This window comes from Lissotriton helveticus, chromosome 1_1, assembly GCF_964261635.1.
Source record: "Lissotriton helveticus chromosome 1_1, aLisHel1.1, whole genome shotgun sequence".
Taxonomy (NCBI): domain Eukaryota; kingdom Metazoa; phylum Chordata; class Amphibia; order Caudata; family Salamandridae; genus Lissotriton; species Lissotriton helveticus.
The window spans coordinates 2,068,350,144-2,068,373,057 of NC_136057.1; the positions used below are offsets into that span (position 1 = coordinate 2,068,350,144).

Sequence of the window (22,914 nt, forward strand, 5' to 3'; positions counted from 1 at the left end):
GCTTTACAAATGTGGATATTATTATTATTATTATTATTATTATTGATTAAAAAGCACAGAACATCCTACCTTATTTTGATTTGGAGAAAGCATAATCTAATTTCAGCTGTCCGTTCAAGTAACACAAATCACTTTACATTCTCATAACTTGGACAATGAAGACAAATGCATTTTCAGACAGTTTTCTGTATTATATGACAACTTCTATGTGATCGGAAAACACAAATATGTTTGATCCTCAATGTTGTTTACGATCTTTGCAAAATTACTATATTGATTTTTAGAGGACTTGAATGTGACATACGTTCACTTTTTTGATTAGTTCCTTGGCATTTGTTAGTGGATAAAAGAAAATAAATAAGATGTTTTGCTGTTATGGATGAAATAGGTTTTGAGAAAATTAAAAAGCTTGCGCGTACTGTATATATATATTGAGAGATTAAGCTAGAGGTCACTTCCTAAAGTGTGCACACAAAATGATTTTTTCTTTGTGTTTTCTATGGGAATAATTTGTGGTCCCTTATTAAATTGTTTCTAAACTTTCAGCTAAAATAATTCAACTTCAAAAAGGGGCTGTTGTGGACCTTTTGAAGCTTATGGTTGTTCACAAAATAGTTTAGTCAGGCAGTTGTTTTTTATAACAGACTGTATAAATCTATACATCACACAAAGAAACAAATGCCACATGCAACTACAAAATTGTATGGATAATTGGCCAAATAATAGATACTGCTAATATAATAATAAGCAAACACGTGCAGGAACACACAGTTGGTATTCAACAAGCAGAGTGCAGCTTTTCTTTGATAAACAAACTTTATTGAATCGTAGGCCTTTTAAGCTGGCGGAGAAGAGTATATGGCACACCCGTGACAGATTACAAGATGGGATATACAGTCCATACAAGGCATAACATCCAGTAGATATAGTACAGTAAATATAAAAGCACACATCTGTATGTAGTTAAGCAAATTAACCACACAGCCATTGCCCCCACACTCGTCTGTGTTTTTGGGGATAACTGCTTTGAAATCCCCACGCTCCTATTGCGCACACCAATCCACACCCTCTCTCCACCCCAACAGGGTAGGGGAGCGGGGGACATCCATCGTGCGGCGATGTCTCCCTTTACTACCAGGAAGGCCGTGCCCAGAAATTCCCTCTCAGGCCTCATACCCCAGAGCCCTCAAACCCCCCTAGAAGAACCAATAAAATGGAAAGGGTAACCTCCCAACCCAGCACCTCCAACAACTCTCGGGTCACCCTGGTCCAGTACTAAAGCACCACTGCACAGGTCCATACCATATGATAGAAATCTGCTTGATCAGTTCCACATCGCGAACATCTGGAGGCAGGGCATAATTCTGCCCAGTAAAGCCGAATTAAGGAATGGTATACGGAGTAAAGATAGCAGGTCTGGATTAGCTGTAGTTAAGAGTGGGTGGTAAGTTCACAAGGGCCATCAGGGTGTCCCGCCACTCCTCGTTCGCTACAGGGCTCATCCAGCCCTCCCAACAGGTCCTAAGATGGTACAGTGAGCTAGGGGAGTTGGTGATGAGTGTGAGGTAGATCTGAAAGATTCCACCGCAGCCCAGGTTTCCCATTAGCAACTTAGCTTCCAGGGGATTGCACTCAAGGGAGAGCATCAGCGGGCAGGTAGTGGGCATGAAGAGCATGTCTGAGTTGAAGGCATTTATAAAATTGGGTGTGTTTAAGGCTTGTATGTCCGTCGAAGATTCTGGAAGGAATGCATGTGAGTCCCCTAATCGCGTAATGCCAATGAGAGCCTAGGAGCAGAAACCGTTCAGCGTGACCACTTATTTTGAGCAGGAACAGTGCAGAAGAACGGCAACCCTCCTGGTTCCCCCAGAGTACCCAACTAGAAAGGCACTATTGTGGCCCTTAAGTGCCATGAAAGGGCAGAGTTCCCGCATGAGATGGGGTTCTTGGGGAAACAGGACCTCAGGGCTGTGCCGGTGAGTAAAAATAAAATCGGCCGCTCTTTTCACTCGGTTTAATAGACTGTTAACGTTCCACTACAGAACTCAAAAGGTCATATATGTGGTATTTGGAGATTATTGCGGGAGGTGGACAATGGACAACCCAAAAGCAGGGCCCGCCAGGCCTGGTGGCGCAATGATGAGTGTGCCAGTGGCATTTTGTGGAGGGATTCTACCCCCTGGGCTGAGTGTAGGAGCAAAGCAAGTGTGTGTGCCAAAACCAAAGAAGGGAAGAAAGAAGTTAGCAAATCCATCAAACTACAGTATTCAAAAAAAAAAACCAACTCCCACCTCCCCCCACATTTCTACCCCAGAAGCATCTGTCGCCCTGTAAAGAAGTTATGTTAGAGGAAACAATAAACACACATCATGTACATCTCAAGGGCAAACAACACATCATTACATCGATAAGACAAGACCATAGCTGCCATCTTACAAGTGAATTGGAGATCGCTAAGTGCAGAGCAAACCCAGAGGTAAGTAGAGATATAGATACACAGCATGCCGGAAAAGGGAGTAAAACAATATCTAAAGCAAGAGGTTGCATAGCTATTCAAGTCGAGCCCAATCCAATTGCAGGGCTGTGGAGCAGGTCTGACCCAACATGCAAATCGGCTGGGGTGTTGAAGGAGGCCATTTAGCCCCCCACTTCCACATTGTTGTCTCTTGCCAGAGTGTAGCTTCAATACAGTTTAAAGAGCATCTAACCATTGATAGAACCAGATTGCTGAGTAAATGGTTTTTGGTAATGGGAGTCAAAGTGTGGAAAGACATCCACCTGCTGCTTTGCCATGATGTAAAATGAACCATCCAACTGCATTTATAAAGCAGCTATTGCATTGGGGTCTCCAGGTGCTTTATTGGAGGCCTGCAACTTGCCTACAAAATATCTTCTAGTGGATTGCACTAGTGAGGTTCAAGCTTCATCTGCGTGTTGCCTGTCACCTGACCTACATTTGGGAAGATGCAAGCATTTAATTTACTAAGGAATTCCTTTTCTTTCATCTTTACCCTTTCTTTGCTACATCGAGCTTCCTAGGTTTGATGCAGTATTACTTCATGAAACTGGACTGCATTTTTCTCTGTGCCAGCTTACACTTGAATGAGGGACATTATCTGTGCCTCTCGATCTAGCCAAGAGTCCGATGTTTCTCATGTATGTAGTCCACATTTCATTTTCTAATGTAGTGTTTGCATTTTCCTTTTCATCATCCACTGCCCATCTAATGTCTTTTCACTTTCAGCCTTAGAAAATGTCTCTGCTCTTGCACTAGTATGCCGTTTAATCAATTCACCATGTTTTCAAATTCATGTCGAGACTCCATCAGTTTTCCAGCTTTGCATCTGGTCCTGTGGTTGTCCTTTCACAGTGTGCAGCATTTCCATTAATGGATATTTTTAAAGGGATCACCTATAGCTGTCTACTGTCTAACAGAATCCTCTGTGCACTCCTCTTTACATAAGCAAAGACAATTAATATGTTCCTTTATTAGAAACCTTGTTCATCAAGTCAACATTCGCAGATTTTCTCCAGCCTTATGAGCATGCTGTGTACTTATCTCATGCACATGTTCCCATGCTTTTTAAGAGACTTTTATTTTGTGTTTCTACCTATCTAGTATCTAGCACTGTATTGGGTTGGTGCTCCGCCACATTTTCCCTGTGGCTCCACTTCTCTGAGAGGGGAGATGGAGTGCAGGCTAGTTGCAAAGGGAAAACTCACAAACATTACCCGTGGCCGCTATCTGTTACGTTTAAGGTAATGTACAGCATTTGAATTCATGCCTCTGATCTCCAGAAGACCACCATAATGACGCACCACATTAAAGGCACTGACATCCGAATGACACAGGTCACCCATAATTGTCAAAGTATTCAGGGATCACTCACGTCAAAGCCATCTTGCTTCAGCAGCCAAGTCACACTTCCTATTTCTTACTTTTGCAATAATGTTCTCATTTATACATACAAATCAGCAAATTTTGCAACCATATAAAGACTTCAAAACATTCTTTTTTTTAAAATTCTTTTTATTAACATCTCACAGACTCGCAAAGTACATAGCAGTGATCAAATAGCAAGAAGCATGAAGCATTACATGGCACATTCGAGGGCAAGTCATGCTGAGTCGTTGTAGCATCCCCCATGTCACACCTCTCCCGCTCCCCCCCCGCGTGCCCCGGTACTTCCTCCAGGGGCCCCAGATCCTCCTCCACTTCTTCACACACCCCCTAGCTTTGTAAACTGTCTCCTCCGCTCTCTCACACCAACCTAAGTCCCGTCGCCACTGGTCCCATTGCGGGACCTCCTGCACCCCCAGCCCCTTGCTATGTTTCTTTTTGCTACCCCAGCCGCTAAGACCAGGCAGATCTCGGTGTATCTAGACCAATCCATCAGGCCCTTAATCATTAGTTAAAACCATCTGGGTTCCACCGGGGCCGGCAGCCCAATGGCAATCTCCATAGTGCGAGCCACCTTGGTCCAGAAAGGAACTTCATTCGGGCAATCCCAGAGGACATGATAGAAAGTTTCCTCTTCCTGGCAAACCGTCACACACAAGGGAGACAGACGCCTGCTCCAAGAGAACAGGTGCGTGCGCGGACAGTATATCTTGTGCAAAAATTTTAACTGGACCAGCCGGAACCGGACCCTCACCACTATTTCACGCAGGCTCTGCAGGGCGTCCCGCCAGTCGTCATCTTCCATGCTGCCAATATCCAATTCCCACTTCGCCCGCAGAGACATCAGGGAGTCAGGCATGTTATTTATCAATTTACGATAGAAAGTGGCCGTGGGCTTCTCCAAGATGGGGTCAAGCAGTAGCCTGTCCTCCATTGGTGAATATTCGGGAATGGAAGTCCCCAGCGGGATATGGGTGCGTAGAGCGTGCGAGAGACGTAAGTAGTGGTAGTGTTGGGAGTCGTGCATTTGGTACTCCTTCTTTAAGTAGTCAAAGGATCTGAGGGCCCCCCTCTCCAGACATCCCCCAGGTATTCGATTCCAATCAACTTCCAGCCCTTGAAGCCAGCAAACCTCTTTACCTCTGTCAGCTGATCCCCAAACCAAAGCGGGGTTCTGCCTGTTATCGTCCCTATCCATCCCAGAAATGTATTGGCCTCTCTCCAGCACTGGAGCACCACCGCCGTGTGCGAGGGTAGATCCCTCTGTGTCTTTCGTGAATAAAGGAGGGGTTTGCAATTACCGTCCGGCATAGCGTATCTATCCACCCTGTAGGCTGGCTCCGAGGCTGCCACATAGACCCAGTCATTAACGACCTGGAGTTGCGACACCCAGTAGTACAACCGAACGTTCGGTAGGGCCAGCCCTCCATCATACACTCCCCATGTGAGTTTATTCAGTGCAATTCTCGGGTTCCCTCCCTCCCAGAGCAACGTCTGCAAGGCATGGGAAATGCGACGAAACACCCCGTCCGGCACTGAGTAAGGCGTGTTCTGCTGGATGTATAAAAGACACAGCAGCGCCAACATTTTAAAGAGCGCAGCGCGCCCCATCAGTGTGAGTGGCAAGGAGCGCCAATGAGCGACATCCAACGCTAGCCATGCCAGGTGAGGCTCCAGGTTTTTGGTGAAGAACTCCGCCCTGTCTCAAGTGATGTGCACCCCGAGGTATTTGAATTCCTCAGTGAGGACCCGGGCCGGGCATCGCAACAGGACCCTCGGAGGGGCCCCCGAGAGAGGGTATATCAAGGACTTGGCCCAATTGATCCTGTAGCCGGAGTACCTTCCAAATAGCCCGAAGAGGTGGAGCACCTGCTCCATCGCGTAGTAGGGTCTGGCCATATAAAGGACTATATCATCGGCGTTTAAAGATATACCCTCCTCCCACTCATCCGTAAGCGCCAAGCCCCAGAACGACAGCTCTCTTCTAATCCAGAAGGCCAATGGTTCCAGTGCCATGGCGAAAAGGAGAGGGGAGAGAGGGCACCACTGCCACGTACTATGCCGCAGGGAGAACGCTCGTGACACAACTCCATTCACTCTTACCCTGGCCACCGGCTTCTCATACAACAAGTGCACCCAGCTACAGAAAACCGGTCCTGAAGTCCAGGCGTTGCAGGACCATGAATAAATACCGCCATTCGATGCTGTCAAAGGCCATTGAGGCGTCCAGCGCCATCTATGCCGTTTGGGTGTCACCCACATCCTCGGTCATGTATAACACCCCATAGAGGCACCGCAAGTTGTGCTGCGTACTCCGGTCCCCGGAAGCTTGTCTCCTTTCTGGTGAAGAATTGGCTTGGTAGTTTGGTCTGCCCTGTTCCCATGATGCACTGGGCCAGGGACAGACTAATTTGCATATAGCCAGGTTCTGAGCTGGGATGGGACAGTGAGCTAAATAACGGTGATGGATCAAGCCCTGATCTTTGGACTGGGTAAGAGTGGTCTGCTTAATTCAGACACTCTGTTCATCACCACCCCCTTTTCTGAATCATTTTGTCCACCATAAGCGTGGAAGGGTATACTCAGACATGAGTCCCTTGCTCACTGCTCCATCAGGATTCAAGCAAGCCGGGCCGACGACGCCTGAAATGGCAGAAACCGGTCCCCGGAAGCTTGTCTCCTTTCTGGTGAAGAATTGGCTTGGTAGTTTGGTCTGCCCTGTTCCCATGATGCACTGGGCCAGGGACAGACTAATTTGCATATAGCCAGGTTCTGAGCTGGGATGGGGCAGTGAGCTAAATAACGGTGATGGATCAAGCCCTGATCTTTGGACTGGGTAAGAGTGGTCTGCTTAATTCAGACACTCTGTTCATCACCACCCCCTTTTCTGAATCATTTTGTCCACCATAAGCGTGGAAGAGTATACTCAGACATGAGTCCCTTGCACACTGCTCCATCAGGATTCAAGCAAGCCGGGCCGACAACGCCTGAAATGGCAGAAACCGGTCCCCGGAAGCTTGTCTCCTTTCTGGTGAAGAATTGGCTTGGTAGTTTGGTCTGCCCTGTTCCCATGATGCACTCGGCCAGGGACAGACTAATTTGCATATAGCCAGGTTCTGAGCTGGGATGGGGCAGTGAGCTAAATAACGGTGATGGATCAAGCCCTGATCTTTGGACTGGGTAAGAGTGGTCTGCTTAATTCAGACACTCTGTTCATCACCACCCCCTTTTCTGAATCATTTTGTCCACCATAAGCGTGGAAGGGTATACTCAGACATGAGTCCCTTGCTCACTGCTCCATCAGGATTCAAGCAAGCCGGGCAGACGACGCCTGAAATGGCAGAAACAGGTCCCCGGAAGCTTGTCTCCTTTCTGGTGAAGAATTGGCTTGGTAGTTTGGTCTTCCCTGTTCCCATGATGCACTGGGCCAGGGACAGACTAATTTGCATATAGCCAGGTTCTGAGCTGGGATGGGGCAGTGAGCTAAATAACGGTGATGGATCAAGCCCTGATCTTTGGACTGGGTAAGAGTGGTCTGCTTAATTCAGACACTCTGTTCATCACCACCCCCTTTTCTGAATCATTTTGTCCACCATAAGCGTGGAAGGGTATACTCAGACATGAGTCCCTTGCTCACTGCTCCATCAGGATTCAAGCAAGCCGGGCCGACGACGCCTGAAATGGCAGAAACCGGTCCCCGGAAGCCTGTCTCCTTTCTGGTGAAGAATTGGCTTGGTAGTTTGGTCTGCCCTGTTCCCATGATGCACTGGGCCAGGGACAGACTAATTTGCATATAGCCAGGTTCTGAGCTGGGATGGGGCAGTGAGCTAAATAACGGTGATGGATCAAGCCCTGATCTTTGGACTGGGTAAGAGTGGTCTGCTTAATTCAGACACTCTGTTCATCACCACCCCCTTTTCTGAATCATTTTGTCCACCATAAGCGTGGAAGGGTATACTCAGACATGAGTCCCTTGCTCACTGCTCCATCAGGATTCAAGCAAGCCGGGCCGACGACGCCTGAAATGGCAGAAACCGGTCCCCGGAAGCTTGTCTCCTTTCTGGTGAAGAATTGGCTTGGTAGTTTGGTCTGCCCTGTTCCCATGATGCACTGGGCCAGGGACAGACTAATTTGCATATAGCCAGGTTCTGAGCTGGGATGGGGCAGTGAGCTAAATAACGGTGATGGATCAAGCCCTGATCTTCGGACTGGGTAAGAGTGGTCTGCTTAATTCAGACACTCTGTTCATCACCACCCCCTTTTCTGAATCATTTTGTCCACCATAAGCGTGAAAGGGTATACTCAGACATGAGGCCCTTGCTCACTGCTCCATCAGGATTCAAGCAAGCCGGGCCGACGACGCCTGAAATGGCAGAAACCGGTCCCCGGAAGCTTGTCTCCTTTCTGGTGAAGAATTGGCTTGGTAGTTTGGTCTGCCCTGTTCCCATGATGCACTGGGCCAGGGACAGACTAATTTGCATATAGCCAGGTTCTGAGCTGGGATGGGGCAGTGAGCTAAATAACGGTGATGGATCAAGCCCTGATCTTTGGACTGGGTAAGAGTGGTCTGCTTAATTCAGACACTCTGTTCATCACCACCCCCTTTTCTGAATCATTTTGTCCACCATAAGCGTGGAAGGGTATACTCAGACATGAGTCCCTTGCTCACTGCTCCATCAGGATTCAAGCAAGCCGGGCCGACGACGCCTGAAATGGCAGAAACCGGTCCCCGGAAGCCTGTCTCCTTTCTGGTGAAGAATTGGCTTGGTAGTTTGGTCTGCCCTGTTCCCATGATGCACTGGGCCAGGGACAGACTAATTTGCATATAGCCAGGTTCTGAGCTGGGATGGGGCAGTGAGCTAAATAACGGTGATGGATCAAGCCCTGATCTTTGGACTGGGTAAGAGTGGTCTGCTTAATTCAGACACTCTGTTCATCACCACCCCCTTTTCTGAATCATTTTGTCCACCATAAGCGTGGAAGGGTATACTCAGACATGAGTCCCTTGCTCACTGCTCCATCAGGATTCAAGCAAGCCGGGCCGACGACGCCTGAAAAGGCAGAAACCGGTCCCCGGAAGCTTGTCTCCTTTCTGGTGAAGAATTGGCTTGGTAGTTTGGTCTGCTCTGTTCCCATGATGCACTGGGCCAGGGACAGACTAATTTGCATATAGCCAGGTTCTGAGCTGGGATGGGGCAGTGAGCTAAATAACGGTGATGGATCAAGCCCTGATCTTTGGACTGGGTAAGAGTGGTCTGCTTAATTCAGACACTCTGTTCATCACCACCCCCTTTTCTGAATCATTTTGTCCACCATAAGCGTGGAAGGGTATACTCAGACATGAGTCCCTTGCTCACTGCTCCACCAGGATTCAAGCAAGCCGGGCCGACGACGCCTGAAATGGCAGAAACCGGTCCCCGGAAGCTTGTCTCCTTTCTGGTGAAGAATTGGCTTGGTAGTTTGGTCTGCCCTGTTCCCATGATGCACTGGGCCAGGGACAGATTAATTTGCATATAGCCAGGTTCTGAGCTGGGATGGGGCAGTGAGCTAAATAACGGTGATGGATCAAGCCCTGATCTTTGGACTGGGTAAGAGTGGTCTGCTTAATTCAGACACTCTGTTCATCACCACCCCCTTTTCTGAATCATTTTGTCCACCATAAGCGTGAAAGGGTATACTCAGACATGAGTCCCTTGCTCACTGCTCCATCAGGATTCAAGCAAGCCGGGCCGACGACGCCTGAAATGGCAGAAACCGGTCCCCGGAAGCTTGTCTCCTTTCTGGTGAAGAATTGGCTTGGTAGTTTGGTCTGCCCTGTTCCCATGATGCACTGGGCCAGGGACAGACTAATTTGCATATAGCCAGGTTCTGAGCTGGGATGGGGCAGTGAGCTAAATAACGGTGATGGATCAAGCCCTGATCTTTGGACTGGGTAAGAGTGGTCTGCTTAATTCAGACACTCTGTTCATCACCACCCCCTTTTCTGAATCATTTTGTCCACCATAAGCGTGGAAGGGTATACTCAGACATGAGTCCCTTGCTCACTGCTCCATCAGGATTCAAGCAAGCCGGGCCGACGACGCCTGAAATGGCAGAAACCGGTCCCCGGAAGCTTGTCTCCTTTCTGGTGAAGAATTGGCTTGGTAGTTTGGTCTGCTCTGTTCCCATGATGCACTGCGCCAGGGACAGACTAATTTGCATATAGCCAGGTTCTGAGCTGGGATGGGGCAGTGAGCTAAATAACGGTGATGGATCAAGCCCTGATCTTTGGACTGGGTAAGAGTGGTCTGCTTAATTCAGACACTCTGTTCATCACCACCCCCTTTTCTGAATCATTTTGTCCACCATAAGCGTGGAAGGGTATACTCAGACATGAGTCCCTTGCTCACTGCTCCATCAGGATTCAAGCAAGCCGGGCCGACGACGCCTGAAATGGCAGAAACCGGTCCCCGGAAGCTTGTCTCCTTTCTGGTGAAGAATTGGCTTGGTAGTTTGGTCTGCCCTGTTCCCATGATGCACTGGGCCAGGGACAGACTAATTTGCATATAGCCAGGTTCTGAGCTGGGATGGGGCAGTGAGCTAAATAACGGTGATGGATCAAGCCCTGATCTTTGGACTGGGTAAGAGTGGTCTGCTTAATTCAGACACTCTGTTCATCACCACCCCCTTTTCTGAATCATTTTGTCCATCATAAGCGTGAAAGGGTATACTCAGACATGAGGCCCTTGCTCACTGCTCCATCAGGATTCAAGCAAGCCGGGCCGACGACGCCTGAAATGGCAGAAACCGGTCCCCGGAAGCTTGTCTCCTTTCTGGTGAAGAATTGGCTTGGTAGTTTGGTCTGCCCTGTTCCCATGATGCACTGGGCCAGGGACAGACTAATTTGCATATAGCCAGGTTCTGAGCTGGGATGGGGCAGTGAGCTAAATAACGGTGATGGATCAAGCCCTGATCTTTGGACTGGGTAAGAGTGGTCTGCTTAATTCAGACACTCTGTTCATCACCACCCCCTTTTCTGAATCATTTTGTCCACCATAAGCGTGGAAGGGTATACTCAGACATGAGTCCCTTGCTCACTGCTCCATCAGGATTCAAGCAAGCCGGGCCGACGACGCCTGAAATGGCAGAAACCGGTCCCCGGAAGCCTGTCTCCTTTCTGGTGAAGAATTGGCTTGGTAGTTTGGTCTGCCCTGTTCCCATGATGCACTGGGCCAGGGACAGACTAATTTGCATATAGCCAGGTTCTGAGCTGGGATGGGGCAGTGAGCTAAATAACGGTGATGGATCAAGCCCTGATCTTTGGACTGGGTAAGAGTGGTCTGCTTAATTCAGACACTCTGTTCATCACCACCCCCTTTTCTGAATCATTTTGTCCACCATAAGCGTGGAAGGGTATACTCAGACATGAGTCCCTTGCTCACTGCTCCATCAGGATTCAAGCAAGCCGGGCCGACGACGCCTGAAATGGCAGAAACCGGTCCCCGGAAGCTTGTCTCCTTTCTGGTGAAGAATTGGCTTGGTAGTTTGGTCTGCTCTGTTCCCATGATGCACTGGGCCAGGGACAGACTAATTTGCATATAGCCAGGTTCTGAGCTGGGATGGGGCAGTGAGCTAAATAACGGTGATGGATCAAGCCCTGATCTTTGGACTGGGTAAGAGTGGTCTGCTTAATTCAGACACTCTGTTCATCACCACCCCCTTTTCTGAATCATTTTGTCCACCATAAGCGTGGAAGGGTATACTCAGACATGAGTCCCTTGCTCACTGCTCCATCAGGATTCAAGCAAGCCGGGCCGACGACGCCTGAAATGGCAGAAACCGGTCCCCGGAAGCTTGTCTCCTTTCTGGTGAAGAATTGGCTTGGTAGTTTGGTCTGCCCTGTTCCCATGATGCACTGGGCCAGGGACAGACTAATTTGCATATAGCCAGGTTCTGAGCTGGGATGGGGCAGTGAGCTAAATAACGGTGATAGATCAAGCCCTGATCTTTGGACTGGGTAAGAGTGGTCTGCTTAATTCAGACACTCTGTTCATCACCACCCCCTTTTCTGAATCATTTTGTCCACCATAAGCGTGAAAGGGTATACTCAGACATGAGTCCCTTGCTCACTGCTCCATCAGGATTCAAGCAAGCCGGGCCGACGACGCCTGAAATGGCAGAAACCGGTCCCCGGAAGCTTGTCTCCTTTCTGGTGAAGAATTGGCCTGGTAGTTTGGTCTGCCCTGTTCCCATGATGCACTGGGCCAGGGACAGACTAATTTGCATATAGCCAGGTTCTGAGCTGGGATGGGGCAGTGAGCTAAATAACGGTGATGGATCAAGCCCTGATCTTTGGACTGGGTAAGAGTGGTCTGCTTAATTCAGACACTCTGTTCATCCCCACCCCCTTTTCTAAATCAAGCGTACTCCTGTGGGGCATAAATCCTGACTGGTCAACATGGATCAAATCAGGCAAGACTGCAAGCACTGGTCCGCCGGTTTCCCGGCCTTGCGAATGACCACAATCGTGGCCTCCCTCTGGTCCGGCAGAGGTACCCCCGCTTGCCTCGCCTCAAGGAACATGCAGCGCATGGGGTCTGTCACAACGTCGGTCTGTCGTTTCTACGGGGAGCCCATTAGGCCCCTGTGCCTTCCCGGCTTGAAGCGCGTTGAGGGCTTCACCCAATTCCAGTGCCGTGAGGTCCGCCTCAAGGCTGTCACTCAGCTCCTGGGATAGCATGGGAAGTGCGAAGTCCCGAAGGAACTCCTCGCAGTCAGTTTTGGATCTGGTGCACACCGGGGTGTACACCGCCTCATAGTACGACACGTAAGGCCTCCGCTACATCGACACCGCTGACACCAAGAGTCCCACCTCATTCCTCACTTCCGCGACCCAAGAACGCTCCCTACCGCTACGTTCTAACAGGCTAACAATTTCATACTTTTATCACTGTCGTCATAAATTCGGTGTTGCACGGCTAGGGCGTAGGCCCGCACCTCCCCCTCCGCCAACAAGCGGTGTTCTCGCTGTTTGAGGGCAAGCTCATGGCTGCGTTCCGACATTGGGGGCCTCACCACCTGTCGTTCCAACACCTCCACCTCCCTCTCCAACTGCGCCACCTGGAGTGCCTCCTCCTTCCTCTGTGCACCAATTAGCACCTGGACTTGAACCCTCAAAACAACCTTAAAAGCTTTCCATATGGTGACCTGGGAATCAGCAGATCCCTGGTTCTCATCAAAGTACAATTGTGAGCCCTCCCTAATCTTACCTACAATGGAATCGTCTTTGAGGCACCATGGGTTAATCTGCGGGCAGACCGCCCTTGCGGTTGGCGCCCCTTTGAGAGTGACACCCACCGGTGGGTGATCCGATATTCCCCTGGCCATAATGGAGGAGTCTACAAAATATCTTACTTGGTCCACCCTAGCTAGGATATGATCTATTCTGGAGAAGGTCCCATGTCGCGCAGAGTAAAAAGTGTATTGCCTTTGTGCGGGGTGGTGTAGAACAGTAGAATGTCGCAGAGGCCCAACGCTGATGTAAAACTTTGCAATACCGCCTCCCCCCTATGGCCCTGTCTCTCTCCTGAGCGGTCCAGGTCTGAGTCCATAACCACGTTGGTATCACCCCCCAAAATCAAAGTGCCCCACAGAAGATCAGCCAAATGTGATCCTAGCGTGTACGTCGGGGCATGCAACCCAGGGGGAATATAGCAGGAGTTAAACACTATTGTGCTACCCTCCCATTTGACCGTGACCGCCACTAAGCTGCCTGAGTCCTCGACCCATTTGACTGTCACAATCAGTCGAAGCGCCGCACGGGCTAAGATCACCGCCACCATAGAGCCAGACGAGAACCCCGAGTGGGCCAGCAGCTTATAACCGAACCTGTCTAGTGCTCTACAAGAATTTCTGCGCAGGTGGGTCTCCTGCAGGAGAACAACATCCGGGCCATGGCGTTTCACATATTGCAGGATCAGTGTGCGCTTTACTTTATTCCCCAACCCGTTTACGTTCCGAGACCAAATTCTCAACCGTGACTGATCACACATTGTAGTACAGAATCCTAGAGTGTGCTGGATCCCCCCTGTATCACTGCTTATTGCTGAATGGAAAGCGATATGCCTGCGAGATTAAAAATCAATGAGACATGAACCGTCCCCCATCACCCATCCCCTCCCCCATCCGCACCCCCTTCCTGCCAGGTGGGCCCTATCCACCCACCACTGAACGATGCAGGTGCCTGTTGCCCCTTCAACCCCAAACCAACCAAGTCAGGGAACATAAGCCTCCAACCGCAGAAGAAATCATACTGATATGGCAGAGTTCACACCCCATGAAAAGATCAATTAATGAGCTCCCCCCTCCCCAAAGCCCTACCCTTCTACATCCCAAACAATGCTCAAGAAAATCTTTGGAATGAAAACCAGAATCACATTTAAGGGCCCAAATTGTCCCTCCAAGGAGGAGTCAACTGTCCTGGAGTCTCCTGTCCATACCCCCGCACAAAGCTAATGCCCCCGAGGTATCATGCCTCCCATACTGCCTTTCACACTAGTGACTCATGTCCGTCTCCCCCCCAATGTCACTTGATCGGTGACTGCGCCATCTGCTGAGGCTCTCGAGTTTGGCTGTCGCTGGTCTAGGTCCCCTGACCCGCACGGCTGCGTGGAGGGCATCGCGCCCCATTGTGGAGGTCCACGGTCCTCCAGCCCTTCATCCAGTCGCTTGCCTCCGTTGGGGAGTCGAAGAAAAATGCCTTCTCATCATTCAGGATCTTGAGTCACGGCGGATACAGCATCATGTATTTGATACCTTGCTCCCTAAGGGCTCTCTTGACCCCTTCAAAGGATTGACGCTGGCGCTGGACGTTGAGTTCGGGAAAAATCGAATCGTGTTATTGTCCAGATGAAGGTCCCCCTTCACCCTGGAGGCCTGCAAGATGGCATCCCGGTCCCTATATTTCAGGGTGCGGGCGATGATGGTGCGCGGCAGAGCCCAGGCCTGGGCTTGCCTCCTAGCGCACGGTGCGCTCTTTCCACTGGGAAAAAATTGGATAGGCGCTTTGGCTTGAGGTGCTGAGTTATAAGATCCTCCAAAAACCAGTCTGTGGACGTGCCCTCCATCCCCTCCGGCACTCCCACTATACGGATGTTATTTCGCCGCGCCCGGCCTTCCTGATCCTCCAGGCTTGCGCCCATGTCCACTTGGTTCTTCGTGAGTGCGGCTACCTGCTCCTCGAGCCTCTTTATTTTTGACTGTAGACTGCCGACACCACACTCCACCTCTGCGACTTTGTCTGACATTTTACCAAGGTCCGCGTGTATCAGATTGACCTCCTCGGTCACCGAATCAAGCTTGGGCTCCATTGTGCCCCTCATTTGTGTGATGGCGCCACGCATCTCCATGATTACCACCATGATGTCCTTTAGCGAAGGGTCCATCTCGACATACGTCCCCTCACTCCGCTGGCTCCCCCCTGGTTGGTCATCCTCTCTCCCCATGCTGACGTGTACCTGTCAATCTGATTGACCTGCCCCTGCGTCAGGGGTTTCTTGCGGCCCATGGTCCCGATCTCCACTCCAGTCAGGGCTGTCTCTCGCTACTCTCCTCCGTATGACAAAGCTCCGGACACTCACCAGGGTGTGACCTTAGTCACAGCGCGCCCCACAGTGCCCGTAAGATGTTGCGCTCATCTGTATGCGGTGTCCCGGCGCATGGCACTGTCTGTCCAGCCGCTCACCTGGGCCACACACCCGGCAGCACCCTATCTGTCCCAGGTCTAGGCCTGCGCGCTGGTGCCAGACCCAATCAGGCCCAAAAATGTCTGAGGGGAGTTCTGTTGTACAGCCGTGGGGGCCCCTTTCGTCCCCTGAACCAACCGCCAAGTGCCCACAAGATTGCTGGCCAGTATCTGCTCAGGGATGTCGCAGTCTCGCTTGAGATCTCTGATTGGGCCCCATGGGCACACCCGGCATCTCTCTGCCGCCCTGTCGCCCACAGGGGATCCGGCAGTGACAGCCCCTTCACCCCATCTGGGCCTAGCTGCTTTGGGGCCCCCGCTACTCAGTTCAGCTCCGAGCCGGCCTCTCCAGGTCTACCTGCTCCCTGGGCTGCACCGCCTCCGTCGCTAGTTCAGGCCAGGGCTGCCTGCACCTTCCCGGCTTCCACCTGGGCCGCTACGCCGCTCCTCACACTTCTCCAGTTCGTATGTCGCCCAGTCGGTGAGGCCCTGCACTGACCTGTGTTTGCCTGGGGACCGCTGTCTGCGCCCCCCGCAGCCGTCGACTCCCACTCCCAGGATCATCAGCCTGCCGCCACTCCTCCGAAGGTCGCAGGAACCTCCACTTCACGGAGCAGGACGGGCCGCACCACTGGGCCTCTCTTGTACGGGCTCGCCGCCGCCCAGGCCGGGGGCACACTGCAGGGCCAGACAGAGCACCCACCAGCAGCAAGCCACCCGACGGCACCAACGCGCGGCCGCCGCCCGTCAATAGCCCTGCCTGGACACCCTCAGGCGGCTAGCGTTGCAGAGCAGTCCCGGTGGCGGTGGGTGCCATTTTGTCTCAATCGCGATTGCCAGCCAGGCACCGGATCTGCGGCATAGAGGAGCCGCCGCCTATCACCCGGTACGGCCCAGAGGCCCTGCACAATCGCACCCGAGTGTCCGCTAGCGGGAGGACCCGCTTCGATATTCCAATGGCGGCAGTGACTTCAGTCACTAGACTCAGAGGGCAGGCTCCATTTGCTTCCTGCCTGACTCGCCGCCCGGGCCCCGGATCAACTGCCTCAAAGTTGCACCAATTAAGTGTGACAGGCCTTCAAAGCAGCCCGGCATCTCTCCTCTGCTACCTCGTGGGTTAAGTGTCCTTCAAATTTTGGATAATGACGGATGGTGGGTGTTTGTGGAGATTCTGCTAGAGCAGCTCCTCTAGTGTACGGCCATCTTTGTTGGCTGTTGGCCACGCCCCCCCACTTCAAAACATTATTGTCAGTCATGCTGAAATTACCACCTCAGATTTTGCTATGAATGAAAAATAATATTATTACAGGAAACAGTGCAATCTCTTTACCTTTGCTTAACTCTATAGTATTAATTACAGACTGTCTCCTTACTAAAGGCAGTTAGTAAGCTACCGGCATATGAAATATTGAGGAATCATATTTTGCTGAATTTGTTTGACCCTTCAACATATAGACATGTTCTTTTGGAAAATAATGTTACAATGTGAATTATACAAAGATTCATGTTGTCTGTTGATTTCATTTACATGTGTTTCCATCTGTTTTGAGTATGAAATTACTTTTGTTAGTTCAGCAGTGATAGATGGGCAAAAATAATTAAACCTGGTTGTTTCTCAGCTTAGGGGAACCCACACAGTTAATATTTTATGCCAAACAAACACGTTTACTCATTTTTTATTGAAGATGACATCTTGATACAAGCCTACTAACTGATACAACTGGATGAGCATATTGTAACAGCATATTATTTATTTATCTTTACAAAATCAATCATGAATAACGAATGATTCCTACCTGCAGAAGTCTGCTGGCACCATGCCGTAAACATTTATCCTGTCGCAAAGCTCCAATGCAATCGTCATTGTGAACCATCCCGTGCTCAGCCAAGTATTGGAGATCTTCCTAAAAGAAATACACACTTATATTTGAATGACAGCATGCATCTGATTGGATTACATAAGTGGGTTCGGATTTCTGACATACGTTTATTGCAAGTTTCGGGCAAATTTTACAATACTTTTGAAAATCACAGTTGAACTACCACATTTGGATGTGTATTGCCATACTATACCGAGAGGGGTGGGTAGAAGTGCAATGTAGGCCCATGCAGCACTTGTGGAGCAGTGGGTCCTATGCTGAGGGGCACTAACTCATTACATGACCATTTATACTTCTGAGTTCACCAACATTAGCGTCATTTTAAGGCCTCTTATGAAGCATTGACATGGCACCAAATCCTACAGCGTGGGGCTACAGGGTGCAGCCCTGCCTCGTGTGAGGCGTAACTTAGTGGCTCTTGCCACAAATGCTAATTATTAAACTGAACAGTGTTCATGAAACTGTCAGTATGCAGGCCACCCTGTCAGCCTCCCCTTTAGGCTCCTGATGACATTAGGAGGTGGGCTGATCAGTGCTGAGGCATGAGCCAGCTACAAAGTGCTGTTTATAAAGAAGGGCTTCTAGTCTTATTAAGAAGCTGAGAGAGGGATTTAGATTAGTCTTTAACCTTTCAAACCTGGCCTTGCAGTTCTGTATGGCTGCTCATTGGGTATTGTGGCTTGCTGTGTCTAGCACCAAATTCCTGCTTTTTTGCTGCTATGGAGCATCCCAGTTGCCAGGAAAGGAAGCATGACAAGTAAAAAACAATTTTTTCTGTGCATATGTATGTATGTGTTTCTGAGTGATGAGAGTAACCCGGGGCATAGTACTACGCTAAAGGAGCATAAGTAGTTTGTACTAATTCGCACTCACCCAATTGCAGGTAGCACAGTACAAAAACTGTGCTTAATCACGTAGCGTAGCAACTAAATCAACAACATCCTCAGATGCTTTGATAAAGCAATTTTACATGCTAAAAAGCATATAACCAATTCACAAAAAGTGAACTGTTTCAATAAAAATATTAGGCAATGAGAAAGGTGATGATTGTGGGGTCCCCCCTAAGCCAGGGGGAGGACCAAGCATATGCCTTGAAGGGACATCTAGTAACCACCTGTTGAACTGCAGAATTATTTTGATATAGGATACTATATAATATTCACTGTCCACTGCTAATCCCATCCCATAATGCTTTGCAGGGCCTTTGGTTCGGATAGTTTTTTTGCCAATAACTGTGCTTGGGGTGGTCCTAAGAGGATGGGACCACCACCGAATCGTTAAACAAGATGTGCTTTTTGTTTTCAAGGCATCTGCTTGGTACTCTTCCTCTCTCACTGCTTGCTAATTTTTCAGTTTCACTTTTGTGAAAGTACTATATGCGCTTTATCATATAAAGATAGAGATACTTATCTTATCATAACTGGCACTGTACAAGATGCCATTTGCAATTATTTCACAGTGCAGACAAGTACACAGTGGCATCAGCTACCCTACGCAGTACTACGTGTAATTCAAAGTATACTACATGCAGCTACGTGTAGTCCTGCTATGCTAACTACGCCCAGGGTTAATTATGAGTTATTGAAATTAAGTGACTGTGTGTGTTAGTGTTTGAGTATCAAAGAGAGTGAACAAGAGTGAGAATCAGTGTTTGAGAGTGTATGAATTAGTGAATGTAAGGGAGATTTAGAGATGGGGGCCTCTATTTGGCAGAGGTAGGTACCTTTGTCCAATTAGGGACCCTTCTTCCTAGTCAGTGTAAGAGAGATACACTTCTAAAATAATCCCTGCTCAACCCAATGGTAGCTTGGAACAAGCAGACAGGTGTATCTCAGAGGCAGTGTGTAAAGCAATTGTGCACACATACACTAATACACCTCAAATGGACAACACACCAGTTTAGAAAAATAAGTAATCTTTATCTAAACCACACAAGAGCAAAACATCAAAAATTCACAATACAGTAATCAAAATATGACTTTCAAAAAGGTGGAAACAGTTCTGTTCAAAGCAAATTGCAGATGCGACCCTCTTCACACGAAGTACCTTGGATGCGTCATGCGCGCAAACAAAAACTGTCACAGGGAAGGTGATGCGTCGGTTCCTTATGCCCAGGGGATGTGATGCGTCAGTTCCTTACTTAAGGGAAGGTGGTAAGTATACATATGTCACCCCTAGGGTAGGCCCTATGCAGCCCAGCGGGTACAGTGTATTTTAAAAGTTTGGGCATTTACTTTTCAGTTTTACATGTCCTGGTAGTGAAAAACTTTTACATTTATTTTTCACTACTGCAAGGCCTGCCTCTCCAAAATGATAACATTGAGTTACCGTATTTCATTTAATAAGCTGTAACTTCCAAATGGCAATAGGTAACCAGTTCCTATTTGATGTCTTTGGAATTGTAATACAAAATTCTCTCCCATTGTAAAGTCAGATTTTAAATAGAAATTTTGAAAATGCCCCATTTTTGCATTTGTCACCCCGAGTGCGACGGGAATGCCCAGACGTGGGTCCCGTGCTCTCCATGCCACTGGAGTCAAGCTATCCTGGATAATGAGGGCTGAAAGCCCGAAACCGGTCCTAGGATGCTTGTTTCTAGTCCAGGGAGGACCTGGCCTGACAGTTCAGGCTGGTCTGTTCCCATTGGGCGCAGGTTCAAGACTGATTTGCATATGTCTGGATCCATACTGGAATGGCATGGTGAGCAATACAACTATGGATTTAGGCCCAGATCTCTGTACTGGGGTGCATGTATGACATTGTTCTGCATTATGTCTATCAATTGTTCTTTTTGCATTTGTCACTCCGAGTGGTACGGGTATGCCCAGACGTGGGTCCTGTGCTCTCCATGCCCCTGGAGTCAAGCTATTCTGGTTGATGAGGGCTAAAAGCCCGAAACCGGTCCTAGGATACTTATTTCCAGTCCAGGGAGGACCTGGCCTGGCAGTTCAGTCTGGACTGTTCCGTTTGGGCGCAGGGTCAAGACTGATTTGCATATGGCTGGATCCAAACTGGAATGGCATGGTGGGCAAAACAACGATGGGTTTAGGCCCAGATCTCTGTACTGGGGTGAATGTATTACATTATTCTGCATTCTGTATATAAATCAATTGTTATTTTTCCTTTTAGAACGTTGGCATTTCCTGCCTTAGCCATTTCGTGCGTGTAACCTGCCCTTGGGTCACATGACTTGGTGTAGTTGGCAGTTGGGCTTAGTGTATTCCTTCTGGACAGACACATGCAATAGAGGGCTTAGGTATGCCTGGGTATGCCTGAATGACTCATCACTGGCAGGATGGGAGGGAGGAGCTGTACACAGCCCTACTTATACTTGAATAGGCTGTGTCCTACCTTCACACAAAGGGCTGCATACCCCCTGTATTTAGTCTGGATCCAGGGCGGGAAGCCAGGACACTTGTGCACTTCAAAGGGTAACCTCCAAAAGCTTCTCAAACTTCAAAGGAAGGACCGGGTACATATATTAGACCTCAGACACCAACTCTTCAGTACACTTCTAGACCTGTGGAGACTGCCAGGAAGAGAAAATGCTGTGCTGCTGAAAGGACTGCCACTCTGCTGGACTGATGCCCTGCTGGAGTATCGCCTTGCTGGATTGCAGCCCTGCTGGGCTGCTGCCTGAGTCAGAGGGATTTGGACTTGCAATTGCACATGAACCCAGGAGCCCCAGAGTGACTCCAAGGGATAGTCTGCTGGCCTCCTGTTCAGAGCCACAGAAACATAACAGGCTCCCAACCACCTGCACCAGCACCCTGGCCAAGCTGGAGCAAGCCCCTGAACCTCAAGTGGTGATCCTCAGGTCCACCTGGAAACTTGCTGTGGCCCCCGAGAGACTGATTTGAAGTTGAAAGCACAATCAGATAGCCACGAGTGGTGCATTGGGCTTTTTGGTGCTATTTTTACTTAAATCTTTAAAACCCATATCCTTGTTTCTACTGATTGGATTATTGACATTTTATCTTGATTCATTTATTAAAATGTACTCTATTCTTCTAAATTGTTGTGGGATTTTTCTTGTGTTATGTTTTCACTTTATTACTGATTGAAGTGCTAAAAAAAAGAACAACTTTCTTTTAAGTTAGGCCTGACTGCTCTGTGCCAAGCTACCAGAGGGTTGAGCACAGGTTAAGTTAGGGTTTGCTTGTGTCTCACCCTGACAAGGATTGTGGTTACTGCTTGAGTACGGTTTTCCCCCTTCAACCAGTAACCTAATTTTTCACATCTTCTGTTTCACCCTGACAGAGATTGTGGTTCCTGCTTGAGTAGGGTTTCACACTCCCTTAACCAATAACCCAATTTCTAAATCATTGGCAAATAAAGGTAATTCTTAACATAACAATTCTCAAGGCAAATTTTAAACAAGCATTTGCAATGCAATAGGTCGTGCATTTACGAGAGTCTTAGCTAAAGGCATTTTAAATGCCAATAGCTCAAACTCTCGTGAGTGTGAGACCTATTGCATAGCAAATATTTTTGTTGCAAATCACCACATACCACGCTTTCATGTTAATGGAGGCCATGCCTCTTTGTTTAGACAAGCCGCATCTAAAGAAAAAGGTTTGGCTGACATTAAAGTGAACTCGCGGCAGGGGGGCTTTGACAAAAATAAAAATCTGTTTGTCAAGTTTACTAAACAAAAGGGGTGCAGCATCCATTAATGTGAAAGTGCCACATGGGCACTAGTAAACAAAAAAAGTAAATAAATAAATAAGCGTGGCCACTATACTTTTGTTTTATTGTTGTTTTTTGCTTAAATTGTTTGTTTATGCCTATGTATTCAGAATACTGATTCTATTATTTAGTTAACATTGTACTGTAAGCCTAATCACAGAGCATGTCAAACAGAGAGGCCCCACTCTATACAGAAGAATACATCGCACAAATAACTGCTGGCCCCTCACTTTTTTCTAATACCACCCAACTGGTTAGTACTAACCCCAGAGCTATTCTCCTAGATAAGCTAGAGAAAGCAAAAAAGAAACATGTCCGCACTGAGCTACACGCTCGGATGTTAACGGAGTATCTACGAGCAAAGATTATTCCACAAGTACTGATAGTGAGGAATGTACCTGGCATCTTCAGAGAAGATAAGAAATTTAAAGGTGGATTTTCGCACATTTCTACAACATGCTCTAGGCATTGGATGGTACTGGGCGTAGAAACTGCCTTGGAGCATAGCCAGCAATAACTTCTCAAGATTGAGAATTTGGAGAAAGAACTCTTTGGATGTGACAACATTGAAGAATCCAAGTTGGCACTCGACAAGTTGAACAAAACCATACAAGAATTTAACACTTTTGAGTTAAAGAAAAAGGCAGACAAGGTACAGAAGGATATTAACGCCTACAGTCAAGAAAAGGCCTTCCTATATTTACAAGAGAATTTCTACACCC

General features: G+C 48.6%; 1 protein-coding gene across 2 annotated transcripts in view; it reads right to left on the reverse strand.

Annotated features, from left to right (window-relative positions):
* ST6GALNAC5 (ST6 N-acetylgalactosaminide alpha-2,6-sialyltransferase 5) overlaps nucleotides 1-22,914 on the reverse strand; it is a 950,199-nt gene that overhangs the window by 347,363 nt on the left and 579,922 nt on the right. For both annotated transcript variants that reach the window (XM_078645266.1, XM_078645258.1), the window contains exon 4: nucleotides 17,420-17,527. In XM_078645266.1, coding sequence (XP_078501392.1) covers nucleotides 17,420-17,527 — 108 coding nt within the window. The remainder of the gene's footprint in view (nucleotides 1-17,419; nucleotides 17,528-22,914) is intronic.